General features: G+C 46.9%; 1 protein-coding gene across 1 annotated transcript in view; it reads left to right on the forward strand.

Annotated features, from left to right (window-relative positions):
• GMPR (guanosine monophosphate reductase) overlaps positions 1–22874 on the forward strand; it is a 47999-nt gene extending 25125 nt beyond the window's left edge. Inside the window, exons 7-9 of the mRNA XM_054019579.1 lie at positions 5295–5337; positions 16933–17092; positions 22107–22874. Of these exons, the coding sequence (XP_053875554.1) occupies positions 5295–5337; positions 16933–17092; positions 22107–22287 (384 nt within the window). The 3' untranslated portion in view covers positions 22288–22874. The remainder of the gene's footprint in view (positions 1–5294; positions 5338–16932; positions 17093–22106) is intronic.
• The last annotated feature ends 265 nt before the right edge of the window (positions 22875–23139 follow it).

Here is a 23139-nt window from a genome sequence, read left to right on the forward strand (position 1 = left end):
CAGGACTTGAGGGGAGATTCTGTTCTGTCTGTGCCTACACTTGAGAAGACAGTGTGATTCCCAGATCGAGTAGACATACTTTTAGCACACTGCTAGCTTGAGTAATAGTGTAGCACAGGCAGTAGCTATCCATCCTGAGTACAAATCCACCTTAACCCTCTGGCTATGTATTCAGGGCAGCTAGCCCATGTCACCACTGCTGCTGCCTGTGTTACCACGGCTACATTGCTGCTAGTTTGAGAGCTAGCACAAGTATGTTTACATGAGCTGGGAATCACAGCCCTAGCTTGTAGTGTAGACATAACCCAAGAGATGCAGCACAGAACTTCATCCCAAGCAGAGGGAGTTCTAACATGGCTTTCAGCCACCTTTGCACACTCCCGATCCTGGGCGGTTTGGGGGGCCAGAACAGCTTCCAGCATAACTCAGTGGTTTGAGCATTGGCCTACTAAACCCAGGGTTGTGAGTTCAATCCTTGAGGGGGCCACCTAGGGATCTGGGGCAAAATCAGTACTTGGTCCTGCTAGTGAAGGCAGGGGGCTGGACTCTATGACCTTTCAGGGTCCCTTCCAGTTCTATGAGATAGGTATATCTCCATATATTCTATTCTATAATTTAAACCTGGCACCTGTGTTAGCTATGAGAGCCTGGGCTACCATATGAGCAGCAGCACTGCCTGGAAAGTCTGCAGCCTGCCCCCGACAAACTCTTTAAGCTAGGGCTTGTGACGTATGGAGGAGTCCTTGGAGGATAGCCTTGTGGCTATGTGCTACAGTACCTGAGCCAGGGGAATCCTCCTCCAGCTGGAACCGAGGCCTTTAGGGTCCCTTTACACCACTGGGATCCAGTGTAAAGGGATTAGACTGAGGGTGAGGATCTCACCTCTGAACCCTTAGCGGATCTGCAGCATTCAATCAGGCATTAGGGTGGTGACTGGAAAACCAGAGTGGTGTGTTCACATCAACTCAGGAAGCTTAAGCAGGGGGTCTGCCACGTTTTGAACCACCTGAGGGTTTTCACAGCTCTTGTTTACAGCCCCAGGTGCAGCATGTTACAATAATCAAGCCTGGAGGTGACGAGTACATGGATCACCAGGGCCAAGTCTGCATCTGTCTGGGTGGAATGTAAGTGGAAGACACATTGTTAGCAGCTGTGGTTATTTTGATATCTGGTATCAGCAAGGAATGTCAAAGTATTCCAAAGCTACATACCATCTTCATGATCTGCAGGCAGACACCCTTGATTTTGGGTAATGATCCGATACTTGTTAGTTTTTTGGAATGGTTTTCCTCCACCTCCCAGTGCTGTTTCAGCCATTTGCTCTTCATCCATGAACTAGTCTTGTTTAGGTAGCGGTATAGCTGGCTTTGGTGCTGTTTGCCTACAAGGTGAAGGATATCTTAAAAATGGAATGGACCAGTCACATCCCAGTGGTGGGTGCATTATATAAACAGAACAGGCCCCAGCTAACTCTCCCGTAGCTGTATGAGCACTGCAATGGTAACTGCATTTAAAACTTGTTTAAATCAATACAGTGAGCAGATATGACTCACGGGGCAGATATGTTGAGTGAGAAGGTGCCAGTTCTTACATGGTGGGCCAAATTCATTCCCTGTCTACAGGTTGAGTTGTACCAGGGATGAAGTTTGGTCCACCTATTTTTCTGGCTTTAACTAAACTTTAAGACCCAAAGCTCATCTCAGAAATGAATCTTTCACAATCCACTGAAAGAAAAGAGGAAACACTGTCAAAAAGACGTGGACCTTTTTTTGGTCCCCTGCTATTTTGTCTGAGAGCCAACTGTCTCCTTTCTCACTTTCCCTGCTGCATTAGCACATTGGCCTTATGAAAGTGAAGAAGTAAGCTGCAGCAAGGTGGTTATTCAGCAGGCAAGTTCACTCTTCATGGCTTTGCTTGGGATAAAGTTTCTGTTTCTTTTAGGTCCGAAAACTATTGTCCTGCATAGAAAAGCAGACTAGAAAAACAGACACTTTAATAAGCCAGCAATCTTGAAAATGAAGTGCATTTCTACTATAGACGAAGGCATATATGTGCCCCCCACAAAGAGGCAATGCACATTCTCTCATGCTGCCCCATCATGTGGTAGAGACCCTTTAGTCTGCCTGAACCATCACTTGCTACATAAGCAGGATGACTTAAGTATTCTTCACTCAGCTGCTGCCACTCCATTTTGCCCATGCTTAACTGTGCCATATGTATATACTGTTGTATTGTGTATATCATGTGTGTTCTTCACGTAGTATAGCAGATATATATTTTTGTTGGTGCTATAGGCGGGGCTGATTAGGTTGCTCTATTATTAAAGTTGCTTGACACTTCCCATTATAATACCTTCTTTTCAAACTTTGCCAAAGTGTAACTGTTTGGAGGGAAATTTTGAGGGTCTGCCTCAGGCTGCCTGAGGGTCTGCCTCAGGCTGAATTGTTTAGGAAAATTTCAGACAAAATGGTTCAGCCATTTCTGAGAATGAGGCTAGGGAAAAAATATGCTTATTTGCCCTTGTTTAAAAAAATTCTGGCAACTTTTTTGTGTGAAAAATTATAGCGCCCCCAGGCTTTGAACCAGGAACTCAAAATTTGGCAGGGGGTGGCCTTTGTCGCAGGCATGCCATTTGTTGTCCCCACGAAAGCTGCAAAAATTTGGCTAAGTTATTATAAGCCTTTGAAAAATCAAATTTTGCACATCCTCAGTAGAGACTTTAGCTGCTAAATTCCCAGAAGATTCTATCAGCATTGAGCCTGTTTCTCTCTGGGGCTTGGGACTTGCCCTGCAATTGCAGCCCTGGGCTACTGTGTGCTATGACAGTCCAGGCACCTGATCTAAGAGCAGGGAGCCTGGCTAACCTTTGCTCTAAATGACACCCCCTCCTCCATACTTCTGGGGTCCAGGCAGGTGAAGGAGGAGCTTTCTGATTGAATGACAGAGGAGACAAGAGCTGAACCTGGCAGAGGGAGCAGATTGGGAAAAGAAGCCTAGGAGGTTGGGAAGAACAGGAATGGAGGCGGGGAGGGGCAGAGTGGGAAACTGAGACTGGAAGTTGGGGTGGAAGGCGAGACTGAGACTGGCTGGGCAAGGAGACTGGGATTGGGAGCCAGGGAGGGAACCAGGGGGGGACTGGGAGCCAATAGGTGGGAGGAAACTGAGATTGGATGAGGAGCTGGAATGCAGGGTGGGCAAGGAAACTTGGACTGAGAACCAGTGGGACAAGGAAATTGAAGTAAAGGGGGAGGGGAGACAGCTCTGAGGAGCCAGGATGTGGGAGAACTGGGACTGACTGAACTGGGTCCAGTGGAAAAAACAGTATGTGATCATGTAATTAAAGACTGTATCATAGTGCAAATGCATAAAATGTGGTACAGGAAACCTTAAATCTGGTATTTCCCAACTTTGGAGTGCTTGACTTTGCAACCTTAGTAATGTTCTTTTAACACTGGTTATTATGTGTAGGGTGACCAGATATCCCGATTTTATAGGTACAGTCCTGATTTTTTGGCTCTCTTTCTTATATAGGCTCCTATTACCCCCCCTGCCCTGTCCTGATTTTTCACACTTGATGTCTGGTCACCCTAATTACGTGTGACATTTTGTTTGTTCTATCACAGTGTATCTAGAGCTATTTATTATCACATCTTTCTGTGCCTCAGTTACCCACTCTGTAAAATGGGGATTATGATGTTTACGCACCTTTGTAAATGGCTTTGAGATCTCTCTTGATGAAAAGCACCATTTAGTTCTGAAGTAGTAGTAGTATTTTAAGTGAATTATAAAATTAATAAATGATAATTATACACTAAGGCCCCCTATTACTTAAGTTTTTAAGGGAGGTTTTAAGTTCCTGTCACCTGTGCAGTTGGGATAGTTGCAAAAATAAGATACAAAGCTACTGAACAGGTATAGCCCATAAACACAACTGCTGTTGCTGCTAAACTAGCCTCATATTCTCAGATAGACAGTAACAATTAGGCAAATGCGGTACCTTGTTCTTCGAAGATGATTTGTCTCCTGGGTTCTGGCAGGCTATGAGAGGGAGTGGAAGCCAAGGATGGGGCCAATCAGTGAGAAAACGTTGCTCACAGCCCAGAAGCATTCCCTTGTAGGAGCTGACAGCAAGAGGTTCAGCTATCTTAACCCCTATCACAGTGTCTCTCTTGCTATCAGCAAACAGAGTAAACCCCCCAAACATCAGCAGGATTTATTCGCCCTGGGCAAGCAAAGCACCATGATACCAACTTAGGCCACTTTCCTTTGGAAAGCCCATAAAACACTTGTGTGCACACCCAAGGCTTATCACGCCCACTGCTGCCACTATCTGTTCTAAAATGCAGCAGAGATGGGGGTTTCTGGCTGTGCTCAGCTGCACGGGTCATACACAAGCACAAACTGCTGCAGATGGGGAAAAAGTGAAGCAAAATGAGGTAAAAATACTAGCTTTGGAGCAGCTTGCACAACAAAATCGAAAGCAGGAAAGTTATTAGGCCTACCTGGAAAGGGTGGATCCTGTAAGATGCTCCCTCAGGTCACATACTCATCAATCAGCTTGAAGGGCATTTAGCACCTTGCAGTAAGTGCTCAGCACTTTACAGGTCATGACTACATTAACATACACAGAACTGCCCCAGAATCCTTCATTCCTCCCCTCCTCCACCTACATGACTCTTCCCCAACCACCATTCCACTCACTGCCACCACCACATTGCACAGAAAATGAAACATTCAAGTCTAAGATGAAAAACCTCAAGCTTTTGCTTTATGAAGCCCATAGCATATGGTGAAGAACATGATGAGAGAATCATATCTTGTACTAGAGCCAGATTACCCAACTCACTTGTGGATTATCGCATCAAAAAGCTATTTCTGCTAGCACATTGCCTTCTGCTGTGACCCCTCAATGTACAGTAAACCAACATTTAAAATGTCTGTTGGTTTATAATAGAGCTCAGTAGTAGCAATGCGTCTGGGGTTTGCAACAGGGAGTGTATGATTCTGCTTTTACCAGTAGTATCATTAGCAGAATAAATAAGGTTAAAAAAATAATGGAACTACAATGAATAATCTGGGTTCCTAAAAATCCTGTCCAGTTGTTGTGTCCTAAATGCGCACACAGCTTTGTCATTTCCACTGGCACCTAATCATGCTAATCATTACATTTGAATTTTCCATGCTGGTTCCCAAGGTTTGCTGTGTTGTTATAGGTTTGGTATTAGCCTTGAGGGCACCAATGAATGTGAGCTCTCTGCTGTTCACTGACTTCTATTTTGTTTTGCTTGTTGCAGGATGGAGGCTGTAGCTGTCCAGGAGATGTCGCCAAAGCGTTTGGTAAGTACACTATGTCGTGTTCAGCATCAGAGGGCCAAATTAATCTCCGATGACACTCCCATGCAGTCAGTAAAGTTACATCAGTGTGAATTTGGCCTTAAAGATCTAATCAACACCAGGCTATCTTCATCCCTAGGGTAACCCCACTAAAGTTAATACACAAACTATGAATTTGGCCCTACATCTAATTTATACAGTCCAAATTATACAGACCAGAAAGATGCACAGATCAATGTCCTATTTAGAAACTAGACCATTGGGGTGACTGAGGCTGGACTTTTATGACCTGCAGAGACAGTAGCTGAAAGATAAGGGTTACCGCCAACTAGGTTTCACCATTACTTCACCGGGACATTGCCAAATCTGGCAGGCCTGACATTCGGCTTTGTTTTGGTTCATGGCCACACATGCAGTTTGCACTGACCCTCTGTTCTGCCAGCTGCTCGCTGTTGAGAACAGGCTGACAAGTGAAGGTACAATGCGTATGTAGCAAAACAACGATTGCAGGCAAACTCGATGTCCGGGGTAAGTTATTGGGAGTCAGTCACACAGCTGAAGAGTGGGGATTTTATTTTTACTAAGCCTCTGGGGCTGAGCAAGCTTTCAGTATATCCCAGTTAATTATTAAGAGACAGAATTTGTTCTCGCTGATATCAGTGGCTTCGGTGGAGTTACTCCAGCTTTACGCTGGTGTGACTGTGAGCAGAATCTGCCTTACGTGTTTTCCGTTGTTCACAGAAATTATAGTTGGGGGCCTGTCAGTCCTAGCAGCAAGGTGGATGCTGGTTCATGTTTGAGCTGGGCAGTCCTGATTTTGATGGAGTTGAGCGCATCCCCACACTGGGCTGGAAGGGCATAAAGACACCCTTAAATACCTTTGGGGGTATTACAACATGGCAATGCCAGGGTGGAACAGGACAACACAGTGTTATTGCTACGTCAGCATGTTATGATGCCAGTGTCACGGCAGGCACTGTGATACAGCATATATCTCAAAAAAGGTACATTAGAATTGGAAAAGGTACAGAGAAAGGCAACAAAAATGATTAAGGATATGGAACAGCTGCCATATGAGGAGAGATTGTAAAGATTGGGACTGGTTCAGGTTGAAAAAGAGACGACTAAGAGGGGATTGGATAGAGATCTATAAAATCATGACTGGTGTGGAGAAAGTGACTAAGGAAGTGTTATTTACCCCTTCACATAACGCAAGGACCAGGGGTCACCTGATGAAATTAATAGGCAGCAGGTTTAAAACAAATGAAAAAGTACTTCTTCACACAACGCCCAGTCAACCTATGGAACTTGTTGGTATGGGCCAAAACTATAATGGGGGCTCAAAAAAGATTTAGATAAGTTCCTGGAGGATAGGTCCTTCTTGGCTAATAGCTACTGATGGTCAGCGATGTGACCTCCATCCTCTGGGTATCCCTAAACCTCTGGCTGCCAAGAAGCTGTGAGTGGACAACAGGCGATGGAACCCTTGATGATTGCCTATTTTCTTCATTCCCTTTGAAGCACCTGGATTTGGCCACTGTCAGAAGACAGGATACTGGGCTAGATGGACCATTGGTCTGACCCAGTATGGCCGTTCTTATATTTACCTGGCAGGAAATTTTCAAAGGGTAGAAATTAGAGGCCTAAACCAAAACCTCAGATCTGCACCAACTCAAACTTTGTGTGAGTGCTGGGAGAGTTGAAATCCAGCTCCAGCTCCGAGGATTGCATATAGCTCCTATCTTTAGAATAGCCAGATGATAAGGGAGGATTAAAGCAGGATCCTTGTGATCTGGGACCCATAGTCAGGAAGCCTCAGTTCTGGAGTGAGCTGCCAGGCCCACCACTGCAGCTGAGTGCTGCCAGCTGGGTACTATCGACTTGCTGCTTGGAATCCTCGGAACGATCACAGACCCTTAGTGATATGTGCATGAGTGACATGACCGAGGGATGGGGACCGCTGTTAGAATTGTGTGATTCTGACATGGTTGAATGGTGGCAGCTGTCGCTGGCTTTGGACAGCCCAAAGTTGGGTTGAACCTGGGGCCGCCGTCAGTTGTCTACACAGCCAGCGGGGAGCAAGGCTCCCAGCCTGCCTGGGGCTTAAAATAGCTGTGTAGATAGCATTTGGAAGCTGCAGCTCAGCCTGGAGGTCAGGCTCCAAGCCTGGGGGAGGGGGATCTGTCTGTCAACCTGGCCTGGGAGACTCACTCCTGTAGGTGGTGTTGATGAATGGATTGGATAGAATTTCCCATGAGGCATTCTATTGTCAGTTGTTCCACAGTCACCCCTGGTGCAGTTAGTTCTTTATTCTGCCAGTCTCTCTTCAGCCTGACCCTGCTCAGTCTCCTGCCGTGGTTGTTGTTAAGGACATTACAAGCTGAGGACTATGACCTCACTGCATTCCAAGCTGGAGGGGAAGAGACCTGGCCAGTGGAAAAGCTCTTATTTCAATGGGAATCTTTCCAGAAATTAGAACAACAGGAAATTACTTCAAAACGTTTAACTGTTTATCTTTGTAATTCGCTGTGAGACCGAAGGGTTTCTTTGGGCTGCCCTGAGCAGAAATTTGCTCTCTGAAACCTGTGGCAGTGCAGATGTGGGCGTGGCAAGTGGCTAGTCAGGATATGTATTGGGGCATTAGAGCCCTCGAGTGAGACCCCAGATTGCTTCTTGAAGATGGGGAGGGTTGAGAAACACTTGAGATTACATGATAGACAACAATCCTGCACTGGCAGCAGGCTGGACAAAATGGCTGAACAACTAGGGCTGTATCATTCTGAGAGTTGACACAGATTAGGGTGATCTCCTTATAGTTGATAAATTGACGGTTGGGAGCCCCCATATGGCCAGGGGCTCATGCAAGTAGATTTGAATGCAGGATTGGGGCCTAAGATAGACAAACATAACAGCCCAGATAGATGCACACCAGACTGGGGGACCTGATGATGGAAGCGTTTGAAGGCAGCATGGAGATCACTGGTGTTCAATACATGGTTATTGTTGAAAGACATTGTGAAAGGAGCAGTTGGAATGGGCATCTGAAAGAACAGCCAGGCTGGTTGATTGGTGCATAGTGCCAGGAAAGAGGCTCCAAGCGTAAAGGGGGGCATGGAAGGAAGCAAAAAAGGTGAGTGTGACAGGAGGAGGCAAAGGGGCATTGAGGAGGCAGCCAGCAAGGCAATAGGAAGAAATTAAATGAATGGAGGTGCAGCTCTGTGCAGAGCCTTCAGGGTAAGGACAAGCAGACCAAAAGGCAAAAGATGAGAGTCTGCCAGCATGGGTGGCAGGTATCGTAGGCTGGGGAGGCTGAGCCTTCCCTAACCCAGGCCGTGGCCCTGCCCATGCGCCACCCTGAGGCCCCGCCCTTGTTCCCTCTCTTCCCTGAAGCTGGCGGGGGCTCAAGTCGGGGTCTGAAGGTCGCACTAGCAGTCTGGTGCAGTTCAGGCCAGCTGGCAGCCCAGTGATCAGGCTGGGCACTGGCCTGTAGTGGCTGGGGCAGGTGGGCTGGGGCTCCTCTGGCCTGCGGGGGGCCCCTCAGGGCTCCAGGTGTGTGTGGGGGATCAGGGCCCTGGTGGTGGAGCCTCGGGTGGAAAGAGCGGGGCCTCGGGTGGAAGGGGCAGGGCGGGGGCTTAGCCTCCCTGAAGGGCGGGGGTCATACGCTGCCCATGTCTGCCAGTGAATGCTGCACTCTCGGAAACCACTGTGATTGGAAAATGCCTCTAGAAGCAGCTGTTCAGTTAGACTGGGGGGGAAGCAAGGCGAGGGAGTACGGATTACAACGGGATATGGGAAATGACCAGCAGGGCACAGCTGGGGTTTTCATGCTAAGGGTGCAGAAGAAGAGCTGGAGTGTCTCGAGTGTCTCGATGGTTCGGGAGAACTGACAGAATCCAGTCATAGTCTGGACGTGAACACACAATGAGAGGGAGAAGTCAAAGATGACGCTGAGGTATTGGACCAGGGTGCCTGAGTCAAGAGTGAAAAGTTCAGGGTGGTTTCTTTGCAGTCTGGGTCCTTATGAAAAGTACTTACTGTGTTGTTGCACTTTCCCTTTCCTGACAAATGGGCTTTTGAACAGAAACATTGTGCACGGAAAACAAAGACTCCAGCTGTGTGTGATCGTGAGCGAGCAAAAAGCCAGGTTTGTAATCTGTCACCAGCACCTCTGGTCACTATAGAGCGTGAGCAAGCCGAACAAACGTAGCCCTCACCTCCACATAAAAGGGGTAGAGTGTTCTGAAAAGCCTTGGTCCTCAATAGCAACACAAAAGCCAAGCAGAAAGTACTGAAGCAAAAGCACTTTGGGAAAAACAAATGTTAAAAGGACTTCTTGTGGTTGGAGCTGCAAGGTAGTAAGAATGTGTATTTCAACTAGTTTAGTCAAATGTTCTGGAGGGTATGAGGCCAAGTTCTGGGCTGGGTTTGCAGAAACACTGCCCATCCCTGACAGGAACCATTGCAAACTATGCAAAAGTGGATCAAGTTGGTAAATTTTTATTCCAGTAATTTAAACCGATTCTCAATGATTCAAGTGTTTTTTTTTTTTTTTTTTTTTTTTAATTAGAGCTGTGAGGGAACCAGAATTGCTGTTTTCTGGGAAATACTCAGGACCCTACCAAATTCATGGTCCATTTTGGTCAATTTCATGGCCAGAGGGTTTTTAAATTAGTCAATTTCACATTTGCAGATGTGTACATCTGAAATTTCAGGGTGTTGTAACCATGGGGGTCCTGACCCAAAAGGGGGGTGCAGGGAGTTGCAGATGGAGGAGGTTCACAGAGGTCAGGGCCGGTCCACAACATTTTGGCACCTGAGGCAGGGAGCTCAAATGGCACCCCCATGTCCCCTCACTTGGGCCAAAACTTTGAAAACTCAATTCTGCCTTCTTCTTGTTCTTCTCCTCTCATAGTTCTGCTCTGCTACCTACCCCAATAAAGGAGAACTAACACTTAAAATTTCTGAACAAGGCATTTAAAGTTAACACTTAACTTTCAAACACCTGAACAGCAAATGTAAGTTTTCTTGTCTGCATAGTAAACACTGGCATTTTTATCTGTTTGAATAATCAAAGTGGTGCTTTCCATGCCTTCTTGGTTGCAAAGATTTTAATTGCTTCCTGCTGAAGGTCCACCCTCTGGGCCAGCTCATGTTCTAGTGAGATGGTTGCAAGGCCGACCAGCCTCTCCTGTGTCATTGTCGAGCGTAGATGTGTTTTTATTAACTTCAGCTTGGAGAAGCTGCATTCTCCACTGGCAACTGTTACAGGAAGTGTTAGAAGTGTGCGCAGAGCAGGGCCGGATTAACTTTTTGTGGGCCCACCTCCAAACATATTTGTGGGCCCCCCGGGGAATGATTGTAAAAGGGGCTGGGGGCAAAAGCACAGTGGAGCGGGAGCTAGGGGTGGTCCCTGGAGCAAGGGAGGGCCAGGGGTAAACTGCAAGTGCAGCAGGGCTGGGGAAGGGGTAAAGAGGATACTCCCCCCGCCCATGTCCACATAGAGCAGGTACCTACCTTCTCCCTGGTTCTAGCCCATTCTCTTCGTCTCTCTCTGCACTGAGCTGCCCCTCCTCCAGTGTGACAAAGTGGGAATGTTCTTAATGTTTTCTCTGAATACTGTGTGGGTACCTCAGTTTCCCCTATGCATTTCTTAAGAATCTAGGTGGTGGGATAAGGCTATGTGGTTGTTGCAGAGCCCTCGAGGGCAAGTTTGATGCTGTCTGCACAGAGAATGGCTGGCACACTGTCTCCTGGCAGGGGTCAGGGCAGGGGGCTGGGAGTGTGTGAGGGAGTGTAGGGGTCAGGGTGAGCAGGGAGCTGGGGGTATGTAAGGGGGTGCAGGGATCAGGGTGGGCAGAGGCTGTGGGTGTGGGCTGGGATCATGGGGGTGCTCACGGCAGGGGGCTGGAGGGGGTATGCCCCGATTCCAGCCCCTTCCCCAAGGCCCTGCCCCTGCCTCTTCTCCGCTTCCTCCCTGGAGCAGCGAGCGTGCTGTGACGCCGCTCCTCCTCCTCCCTCCTGCTAGCAAGCAGCTGATCCAGCTGTTTGGCGGCGGGGAGAGGGAGGGAGGGGAAGGAACATAGCACCCTGGGGAAAGAGGCGGGGGAGGAGCTTGGCTGTCGGCAGAGCCTGCCCTGCTGCAGCAGTAGCCGGCAGCACTAAGCTTCTGTCTCCATGGGGGGGCAGGGGGGGGAGGAAAGAGCGGGCCAGGCCGGGGCCCCTTTGGACTGTGGGAATGGTAGCAGTGGCACCATGGTAAATCAGGTACTGAGAGCAACAAAAGTATTTGGAAAGAGGGTGGTCATCTTATTTGTGCACATATATTCCAGAACAGCCTTTGGAGTTGATCCTGCTGAAATGTATCTTGAAAGAGCTTTCAGTTCATCACCTAAATCACTCGCATCAATATCGTGCATGTCATCATGTGTCAACACTGTCTCTAGTGCCCTGCATTGCTGGTGTAGGTCTTCTTCAGGTATAGTGAGGAGTTTTGGAATATCATACAACATCCCCAATATACTGCTGTGATCCTTAAGCTGCATGAAACGTTCTTCAACTGACTGTATTGCACAATCTAGCACCTGGTTAAAGAATTCAACTTTGAATTGTTGTTTGGAGTCTCTTACGGAATTATCTCATGCCTCGTAATCAAAATGTTGTCTTCTTCAATGACTCTTGTATTCTTGAATGGGTGGGAAAATAGCTTCAGTGTCAACTCCCCCTGCCAACTTCTGTGTACTCTTCAGAACGTTTTCAAATCACTCATCTCACCAGTAAGACTGTAGGTATGACTTTGCTTTGTCCAGTTGTTCCGTTGCTCCAGATATATCAAGGTCAACACCTTGGAGTCTCTTGCTTACAACATTTATTTCAAACAGTATGTCATGCCACAACACTAAGCCACGCAGAAATGTGAAGTTATGTATGTTTCTGGTGATTCCATTTCCTTCTGCCCCTGTTCTCCCATGAACAGTTCCTGTCATAGCATTATCCTCCATAATGGCAACTATGGCATCATCTGTCTTCCCAATTTGGTGTTTGATAGGCTTTATCGCCTCCACTCGACTTCCCCATCGTGTGGCACTCAGTGGTTTCAGTGTCCGAGAGGATGTTCCCAGATGTTGCTTCAAAATTTGCCATCGATGAGTTGAGGCAGAGAAAACTATATAGCTGCTTTGAATTACATTAAAAAATTCAGCAGCCTCACTAGAAGCTAATGCTGTACCACTGACCACCAAGTTCAATGAATGAGAACTGCATGGGATAAAAAAAGCTCGAGGGTTTAACTCTTGTATCCAGGTCTGCACTCCTCTGTTCTTTCCTCTCATGTTGGCACCATTATCGTAGCCCTGACGTCTCATGTGAGCTATCGCAATTCCCGTATCTTCCAGCTTTTTAAGAAGCACATTTGTCATACCAGCTCCTGTAGTATCATCAATGTCAATAAATTCTAGAAAATGCTCTCTGACAGTCCCCATTGCAGGGACATTTTCACTAGGTTCTGTTGTTACAAAACACACCATTAAAGTCATTTGTTCCGTATGGCTGATGTCAGGCGTGCAGTCCAGAATAACAGAGTAATATCTTGCTGACTTCAGATCTGCCACAATCTTCTGTTTTGACTTTTGTTGCCAGTAACTGTATGATCTCATTTTGAATTGTTTTCCCAAGGTAGTGGTGTGTGTACATTTCTTGGGTGGTGACTCTTCTTAGATGCTCCGGGAGTACAGCATCAAACTCAGCCATCAGCTCCTCAATTTTAAGGAAGTTTCCATTGTTAGGCACATACAGCTCATCTGAAGTGCCACGCAGTGCTAGGTTTTGGGTAGCAAGCCTTCTCACAATGGCAATGAGCCTTTTCAGAACATTTTGCCAATAAAGAGACTCTGATGCAATCTTCTCTTGATGCTGATCATCTATGGTGGCCTTTAACGTTAGTCTCATCTCAAGCTCTTTCCACCTATGGAATGCTCTCTGGTGATTTGCTGCCTTCTCATGACATGCCAGATTTCTAGCCAGATTTTTCCAGTCCTTTGTTCCCGTAGAACCCAATGTGGCTGGAACATTAGACTGGAAGAGTTTGCAACAAAAACAGTATGCAGCATTCTGGGTTTTTGAGTACATAAACCATGGCCTCTCCACTTTGTCACCAATGGGGATTTCACGCCAGTAATGTGTTGGATGGAAACTTCTATTTTCATTGTCTTTGGGGAAGTTTTTCACTTGCTGTGGCCCATGCAGTACAAGGAAGTCCCTCAGGCTACTGCTCAAGTAGGTCCACAGACCTGGATCATCTAGACTTAAGGAACTAAACTCAGCAGCAGCTGTTTCTTGCACCTCCACCACACTCTTCTCTGATCTACACTTTTCTTCAGGAATGTGCATGGTTACATCCATTTGAGATGGAGATATGGATGCTGCAGTAGCTGCCAGGTCACCTGCACTCTGACTAACTGGAAGATCGGGCATCGCCTCACCCCTCACATCCTCACTGGGGCCGGAAGGCTCACTGTGAACATTTGTGTCTATGTATCTCAGGAGAGCTCCTTCCTGCTTAGATAGAAAAGCTTCATTTGCTTTCTTTCTTTTTCTGAATGCTGTCCCAGAGGGGTGTTTTTCTTCTTTCACTCATGACTGCTGTTCTGTGCCAGCTATAGTGGCTCTCCACACTCAATTGAAGGGGACAAATAAGCAGGCTGGTAGCAGGGCCTGAGTGAGAGAAGGGCCTAACTGGCTCTTACTACTTCAGTTGTCTGCCTGTTCTCCTGAAGTGGGTTCAGGGAAGCAGCAGGAAACAGGAAGCTCCCTGAGAAGCTGGTATAATCAGTCCAGGCTCCTGGGGGTGCTAGAGAGGTATGTAAGAGGCTCCTCTTCCTCTCTCTCCCCCTGCAGCTCCTGCTGCTTTCTGTTATTCCCTCTCACCTTTGCTCCTGCCTGTTATGTCTCTTGTGCCCTCCTTCCTCCAGCACAGCATTCCGCCATCTCTGTGCAGCTAGAGCAGAGAGAATACATATGCACCGGCAGCAGACACAATTTTCTACACTCTGGGTTCTAGGGGCTCCCCCCCCCCCCCAGTCTGGCACATGAGGCGGCCGCTTTAGTTCGCCTCATGGTAAGGCCAGCCCTGATGGAGGTGGAGCTGGGCTCTGAAGTCAGCAGCCGCAGAGCTTCCTGCAGCCAGGGGAGGTTCATGGAGGTGAGTCTGATCTCCCCCCAAAAGTGGCTGTGCAGGGGAAGAGGAAGTCTTGTCTCTCCCTGGCCTGGGCAGGACTAGCAGCTGAAGTATGGTAGGAGCCCCCCAGCTGGGGCACCCCCAGCCCTGCCCTTCCACCTCCCCTCCAATAGCTAGATTTCACAGGGGAAGTCTGATTTCATGGCCTGTGACATGTTTGTCACGGCCATGAATTTGGGAGAGCCCTAGAAATGCTGCAGTTTTGAAATTTGGTTTTGTTGTGAGAGGTCCATGGCCCCAGAAAGTTTGATGGGGTGGGGAAGCCATCACCAGAGAGAGGGCGAGGACTGGGGAGTAGGTGGCAGCATTGGCAGGGCAGAGACCCAGGAGCACCAAAAGCACTTTGGCAAGGCTGTCTTTGCTTTGTTTTGGGGTCCCTTTGGATGGACTGAATCCAGGCCCCACGTAATTTTAGTCCAACTGTGGCAATAAAAAGTAGAATTCTCACAGTGCCATTGCTGCAAAGATGGTGTCCGGTTATGCCAAGTAAAGAGAAGGTACACACAAGTGATCTAGAATGACTGGGATGAAGATGGGCACTAATCCTGGTTTTGGTAGGTTAGGAAAAGTATCAGATTAGTTTCTAAATGGGCCTTTAAATCTCACAGACATCTGAAACAACAAAACTCAGGGCCAGCCTGTCAGCAAGCTGAAGTGACAGGAGACCTGAATGGGTGCCTGACTATAAATATTACATATGCTACAGAGATTTGGCACAAATGTTATTTTTTAAAATACCTTTTAACATGAACATACTGTTCTCATCGAATAAACAATGGGGCAGATGGAGCAAGGGTTATATACCAAAGCAGCTGGGTTCTGTGTTACTGTTCATAGAGCTGCCCTGTAGCTGGACTAAACTTTGCTAGGGCTATTCGAAATGAACCCAGACTCCATACTTTGGATGTGGTTTCAGATCAAAATATTCCCAAATTCAAGTTTGTCTCTACGGTTTTGGTTCATCCTATGATACAGATAGAGGAGCGGTGAAGATCAGATAAGGATCCAAATTTTCCCAAGGTTTTTTTTTTTTTTGGGGGGGGGGGGGGGAGGGCAATATTTTGGTTTAGCTCAACAGAGATGGGAGCCAGTCATAAAGGTTGTATCTGGATTTGAACTTTCCCAAAGTTTGGAATTGTTTAGATGTGGCATTTTAGTTCTGGCTCATCTCTGTGAGATCAGGTTCTGCATAAATGCCAGTTATTTGTGGGCAACGTAAAGGAGCTGGAAAGCAGAGGACAGTGCTGTCTATACCTGTAACTCCGTTCCACACAGACAGACAAAACAGTCATCTTGGACCACAGAGTGTTTTGTTTCAGGGATGGATCAAAACAGGTTCTGAAAACAGCAAGATCTGATCCTTTTTTACCTGGTTCAAAAACATTTGCTTCACTTTTAAAAATGAGTTTTCATTTTCTTGGAATTCTGCATGTCCTGGTTCCAACCAAGACTGGAAGCCCTAGGGGAGGCTGTTCATGGTATAACTTCAGCACAGATGGGAAAACTGGCCAATCTCTTGAGAGAACCTATTGAGATTCCCAAAGCTTCATCCTACTCCTGTTGACTACAGTAGAATAGGCCTCATGATCTGCAAACCCAAGGGAGACGTAGGAGTTGGATAAGCCTCCAGATAATAGGGTGTTTATTATTATATTTTGTATAACCCTAGCGCTGAGGAGGCCCAGTGATGGACTAGAACCCCAGTGTGCTAGGTGTTTTACAAACACAGGACAAAGAAAATGTCCGTGCCCCAAAGAGTTTACAATGTCAGTAATCTGAACCAAACACAAACTCACCCTACACCCATTGCGGTTTACCCCGCACTGCACTGAATGACTACATGGCTGGGGGAGGGCGGGGCGGAAAAATTTCAGAGCCATCACATCTTTCATTTCAGAAATCCTCCTACAAAGTAAATAAAGGTGAATGTTCCTCTTCTGTGTCCTCCCAAATGTGTATTTCCACTCACGTGTATGACCTGATTGGAGAGGATTTAGGGAGCTGTGCAGCTGACTGACATCTTGTCCACGTGTTTGGATTGTAGTGCGAGTTAAAAGCACTAAACTGAATTTGAAAGTGAGAACACGGAAGTGAAAAAGAGCACTTTCTGTGGTGTACAGTATCACAGTATTTCAGCATGCCCCTTGTTTGAAATATCAAGGGAATACGACACTGGTGTGTATAAGTCCCGCTGGTAAAGAATGTCTTTTAATTCAGTTGTGTCTGTTACAGTTAAGGTGGTTTCCCTGCTCTGAAGCATTCAGGGCTGGCTATCATTTTTGGCTGCATGGCTGTTTTTGTATTGTCTTTTATCCTTCTCTCTCCCCCCCCCCCCCCCCAAATCTCTCATTCTCTGCTGATCACAGGAGCTGGTGCTGATTTTGTTATGCTTGGAGGAATGTTTGCAGGCCACGATCAATGTGCTGGAGAGGTTCTAGAAAAAAATGGCAAGAAGGTGAAACTGTTCTATGGGATGAGCTCTGATACGGCCATGAAGAAGCATGTAGGAGGAGTTGCTGAATACAGGTACAAGTTATAATCTGCTTTCGCTATGGGATGGAATCACCACCAAACCTACTTCTGGATCTGAATTTTGCAACTGGCTCCTGTTACAACCTGGGCTTGTTCCCTCTTCTGGATGAGCACCAGGCTGTTGTAAACAGACCCAACTCCTGGGGCCATATGCTTCCAAGATCCCTGGGTCCGGATAGTGACTGGGCACTGTTCCTAACGCTGGGTGTCTCAGGCACACAAACAGAGGTACAGACTACCTGTTTGACACCCTTCTTGGGCAGTGGAACCTGGCAGTCCATCTGTCTGAGCCCCTCCTGGAACCAGTGCCTGAGCCCCACATTGCTTACTCAAGTCCCCCCAGAATGCACCTGGCTGTGGGAGCTCTGGTATCTTCAGGGACAGTGTGACAGGAAGGTAAGGAAGGCACTCTTAACAAAGGAATTTTTTAATCACAGACACTTTACTCTTGAAAGCACTAGAGAGTTACAGATCTATGGAAAACAACAACAACATTCTCACCCTGATATCAGCCCTGCTGTGAATCCTGGGTTTGATGAGCATCCTTAGAGAATCACCCATCTTTTATCTTAGTCCCTCTTTTGTTCTTGTGCACTTAACTGGGGGAGTTGTGGGTTCCAGGCCCCTTCTTCCCCCAGTTGGCTTCTGTGTAGAGAGTTATTCATAGTTAATGGCCATACCAGTAGAAAACCCATTATTCCAGTAGGGGATAATCATTCAGTGTTGATGGTGCTGTCATACCTCCTCATACATAGTCTTTCCATGAGGGGTCCAGCCAGCCCCTACCATAAAATGGATACTCTAATCCACAAAGGAATTCACAATACAACACGAAGGTCACACTCCAACAGGAAGGTTATAATGAACAAAATGGGGGTGACCAAACAAAATGGAGTTCACAGACATATCCCCACTCTGGCACAGCCCTTAATTTTGCAGCAGGCCAAGCCACAACCCAGGATGCAAACGCCTCCCAAACTTTCGTCCAAGCCTAAATTTAGCAGCTTGGATCCGTCTTCAGAACTTCTGCATATTATTATTATTATCAACTGTTTTTAAAGATGTAGAAAGTGCCATATAGACATACATAGTACTTACAGAAGGCAGGCAAGACACAATCTTCGCCCTAAGGCATTTAAGTCTAGCGGCATTGGCCTAAATTTCCCGAGCTATTCAGTATCATATATTGGGTTGCAACAAAATACCTGTAATAATGGAGACCAAAAAAGTTAGTGGCAGGTAAAGTGCAGTCATCGGGGAAGAGCTGAACACAGACATGGTCATGGCACTTCTGCCTTCTGATCTGGCTGAAATCAGACCCATCGAGGAGACAGAGCTGCCCCACTCACTGGTCCAATAATCTGGGCCAAATACTGAACACAGCTGCGTCTACTCCACTTCCTAAGGAAACCTTTTGGGGAGAAGTAAAAAGACATCTTTAGGACAAAGGAATAGAGAGGGGAAGGTGGGGGGAAGAGAGCTAAGAGAAAGCATGCAATGCGATTTAGTCCCTACTAAAGGGTTAATCCTGCAAAAATAAAAATACACAAGTGGTATAGCCAGCGGGTAATATTTGGATCAAGGCAGGCTCTCTTCCCCCCCCCCCCTCCGATTTAGCAGTATGGGAAGGGCAAGGTGGCTGCAACCTCCCAGTTGAGAAACCACAGGCTAGATTAAGCCTTTGCTCAGTGCCTTGGATATGGGGCAGCACATAGCTGTGCTTCCCCAGAAGGAGCCCTGGGGAAGAATTGTGGTTCTGCTCCTGGGCAGGGATGGAGTTTTTGGACGTTGCTGAGTGTAATATAGTCTCCCCTACTTGCGATCAGCCACTCCACCTCCCCAACCTGTTGGGTGGGGGGAACCAGGCAGTCCCTACTTGTTCCCCCTGACCCAAGGTCTAGGGTGCCCTAACACTGCCAAATAGCAATGGGAAGTCTTTCTTTGCAGCTAAAATGCTGCACAAGAGAATGGCCCTGTTTAGGACAAGCTGAAATGTTGCACAAGGCAGTCTGCATGCCTGCATGAGTTGTAATTCACTCGATCACGTCTCATGCCAGTCCCAAGAGGCTGTTAATTTTTTTCCCCATGCCGCCGCTTGGCATCAAAGCATCTGGAACTAACAGTCCGAGTGGATGGCACTAGCAATTATCTTATAATTTAAAAATGGCAGTTGACAGTTACACCCAGGCACTGGCAGCCTTTCATCTGAGCTGCAATTACAAACTCTACTTTTGCCCTCTTTTTTATGTCGGTGACTGGAGCGTGTCTACAGCAGGGCAGGTCTAAACCATTACATTGTTCAGCACAGTGTGTCATTAATGACCATTTCACAATGGAACAGACCACCCAAACTAGCCCAAGCAAATCTGTGGAGGCTCAATTCAGTTAGTGACAGGCCACTACTGATGTTGGTGAAGGTTGTGGGTAAAGTTTGAAAATCCTTGTTGTAATGCAAGCCCACATGCTGGTGCTGGGGTGGCAACTGAAAGGCCAAATTCCACCCCCTGCTTACAACAGAGAGAGAGTGAGCGTGTGTGTGTGTAACTGAGGGCAAGATTCATCGCTAAGGTTCTGACAGTGGAGTAAATTGATAACACCATTGAAGTCCAGTGTCCCATAGGGATAAACAGTGCAGAAGGAAATTTAGCTACTTAAACATAAAGGTTGGTTGCTTTCAGCCCCTGCCAGAAATTCTGCACAAGCTGCCATCCTGTTAGATGCGCACTCCCTCTTTTCCACTCCCTAATTTATGAAGGCTTAGAGTCCTCAGGGAATGTGTTACACAAGCTTCTCCGACTCTCCCAGGCAACTGAGGACGAGGGAGAGGGCTCAGTCTCTGAAAGTTTCAATAGCCAATAAGAGGCTGCTACTGCTGTGTCGTAAGCAGTAGGTTACATAATTATGTACGGGGGATTCCTGCTAGCAGCAAACCTTGGAATCTAGCCAAGCAGCCTAATACTCTGCTGCATTGGCACTGGCTGTTAGATTTTGCCTTCAATTCCATAGGGGTAACGCTAAACTAACTCCACTGCGGTGCCACAAATTCTAGCCCAAAGCCAAATCTGGCCCAAAGTGCCATCTCTAAAAAGTGTCCAGTCTAACCTCAGCATTTATAATGTTGGGTGCCTAAAGGCAAGGGCTTGCTTAGGGTTTTCAAAGCTGCCAGAGGGAACTGCTACCGCCAAACCTATTGAAAGTCAGTGGGTGCTGAGTGCCTTGCACTCCTTTGAAAATCCCAGCTATCAGTCTGTGTTAAGGTACCAACAGAAGTGATTTGATTTTCAGAAGTGCTGAGTCCCGCAACTTCCATTCAAGCTGCTGCGGATCTGGAAGCCCTCATCCACTGTGAAAAACAGGCCACTGGATTTATGCTCTCAAAATTGAAAATTTTGCCTTGAGAACCCTGTCACAGTTCAGGGCAACTGCTCCTGTATTTCCCGCAGTGGTACACCAAGGGCACCACATCTAGGCTCATGGTTCCTCAGCCATCACCTCTCTAGGATGGAGACCGGCATCTCACTCACTCCTGATGGGGCTATTTCTTCCTTGGACCAGAGGTCCTGCCATTTGCTGGAGCAGAAAGAAGGCCCTGAGTCAGGTTAAACTCAGGATTTTTGGTTAAATAGCTTTTCTTTCTCAGTTGGTCCCTGGAGAATCTAGTGTGATCAAGTATATGCAAGCTTTCCTCCAGGTAGTGGTAGCTCTCTGGAGGTGTTACAACCTGAGTGTATTTGAAATCATGATCTTTGACCTTCCCTGTTGTGAAAAGACACCCAACCCTAAACGATAGTAAAATATTGTCCAAAATACACACTATTGCATTCTCCTAACGTGCTATATAACCAACTGCTGCTTGATCATTTTCTGAACACGTTAACTATGAAGTGGCTTTAGGATTTTGGACACAAATGAAGCTTTCCAACCACTTTAAAGCACAAGATCCTATTCCCAGCAATCACAGGATAATGCACATTTTAAGCCCCTCTGCCTTGCCCCAAAGAAGATGTTTGCCTCGTGTTGCCCAATCATCTTATTCAAAGGAACACAAAGAGCAGATGACAGCTGGGGACATTCCATTACAGCAGGGACTGCAAAGGGTGGGATAGTGAGACAGGAAGGATAGGTGTGAAAATCACAAGACCAAATTCTTCCCTGACCTAAGCCCACAGACTTCAACTTCTTTCTTTTTGCCTCCTGAGGAATAATGAAAATGTGCTTTGAAAGACAGTGCAGGACGTTTGCCTCTGTGCCAGTCATTTTTATAAAGTATTTCTGCAGTCTGCCCTGTTGGAATAGCTCGAATTCTGCTTTCAGCTGAGTAAGCCCCCTGCAGTGTAATGAGGAGTGCAGAATTGGGTTGGTATATTGTAAACTCTCCTGGCAGAGAAGCCTAATCTTTATCTGTTCTGTAATGCACCATGCACACTTCCCGTGCATGGGACAGAGCCTCAGATGAAGTCAATAGGGGTAGCTCTGTTCAGTGCTTAATTTGTAATGAAAGAGGTGCTGGGGCTCAGGCAATTTTTCTACTTTCATAACGGATGCAGCAAGCCCAGCAGGTGCCGGGGCTATGAACTGCCAAGCCTAGAGGTGCCGGGGCTCAGTTCTGGCATAGCACGGGCCCTGGTACATCACTGAAGCTATGGCAGTTTATACCAGTGGAGGTTTAGCTCCAATATTTTTGAACATTGCCTTGGCCTGTCTGTCTGCTGGGGTAAGGCTCAATCTTACTGCCTGGGGCAAAACTGCCATTTACATAAAAGTTTTGCTTTAGTAAAAACAGAAGGATCAAGCCCATAGTGTGCTCAGGCATTGTTTGGGCATTTGCCAGAAGCATTCGCTTCCTCTTCACAGTACTTGGTATGACTTTGGTACAATGCACTGCAGAACCTTTGAACACCCAACAGGAACGGGCAGCAATCAGTAAAGAGCGGAAGGTTCTTTAAAACGATAAGCTGCTGAGTGTTGAAAAATTCATTCCACACTACTTCCAACTCTCTGTCTGCAGGGCTTCGGAGGGCAGAACCGTGGAAGTGCCTTACAGAGGGGACGTGGAAACCACCATCTTTGATATCCTTGGGGGCCTGCGATCCACCTGCACCTATGTGGGAGCTGCCAAGCTCAAAGAGCTGAGCAGGAGGGCGACATTTATCCGGGTCACCCAGCAGCACAGCCAGGTGTTTTCTTAACCAAGGACTGGGACCTGTGAAATGCGTCTGCCGCTTCTCCCCACTTCCTCTGTGTTTTGTGTTAGAGCTTCATGGGGGCAAACCCCCCAGGCTGTGGAAGTAGGTGGGTCAGTTGCCACTGGTGACGGGGTTAAGCAGAAAGACATGCCATCAAACACAGCGCCATGTAGGATTATTTTGGTTCATGATGCAATAGCCTCATCTTTTAAAGTCACGTCTGTTTGTTTTAAATCTATTTTTTTTCACCATTTATTTTTCTCTCTGATAAAGAAGCCTCCATTCATAGTGAGTTAGCCTTCCAGACCCTGATCGCTGTTACCAAGTTTTAAAACATCCCCACAACCTCTTGCTAGCACTTCTCCAGCAGTACGGGCTATAGGAGCTGCCGGCTGGGAGGGGATGTTGATGTTCAGTATGTTGATCTGTGTAACCAAAAATCAAAGCCATACTTTTTGACCTTTCAGATGGCTGGATGAGCCAACCTTGCTGCTGCATTTTCACTGTGATGTTAAAAATACTGGAGCTGTATCAATGACATTTCATGTGCCTTTTAAGGCCTTTTGTATTTAAATCACTATATTAACGGACTTACCTCTCCATAGACACTGGCGTTATAATGTAGTGAGTGCTTCCTCCTCCCACCCCCACCCAGAACATTTAACAGGGTACCAGTTTTTTGGTGGATACAATCCTCAGAGTCTCAGGGGTCCTGTTTTTAACATAATCTCTGAATAGGTTTTGAAGCTGTAGACACACAGCAATACTCAACACCAGCAGCCTGATTCTGCACAGCTTTGTGATTTGCATAGTCATTTCAGCTGCCACAAAGCGACTACGAATACACACTTGCTT

The sequence above is a fragment of the Malaclemys terrapin genome, chromosome 2 (assembly GCF_027887155.1).
Source record: "Malaclemys terrapin pileata isolate rMalTer1 chromosome 2, rMalTer1.hap1, whole genome shotgun sequence".
Classification (NCBI taxonomy): Eukaryota; Metazoa; Chordata; order Testudines; family Emydidae; genus Malaclemys; species Malaclemys terrapin.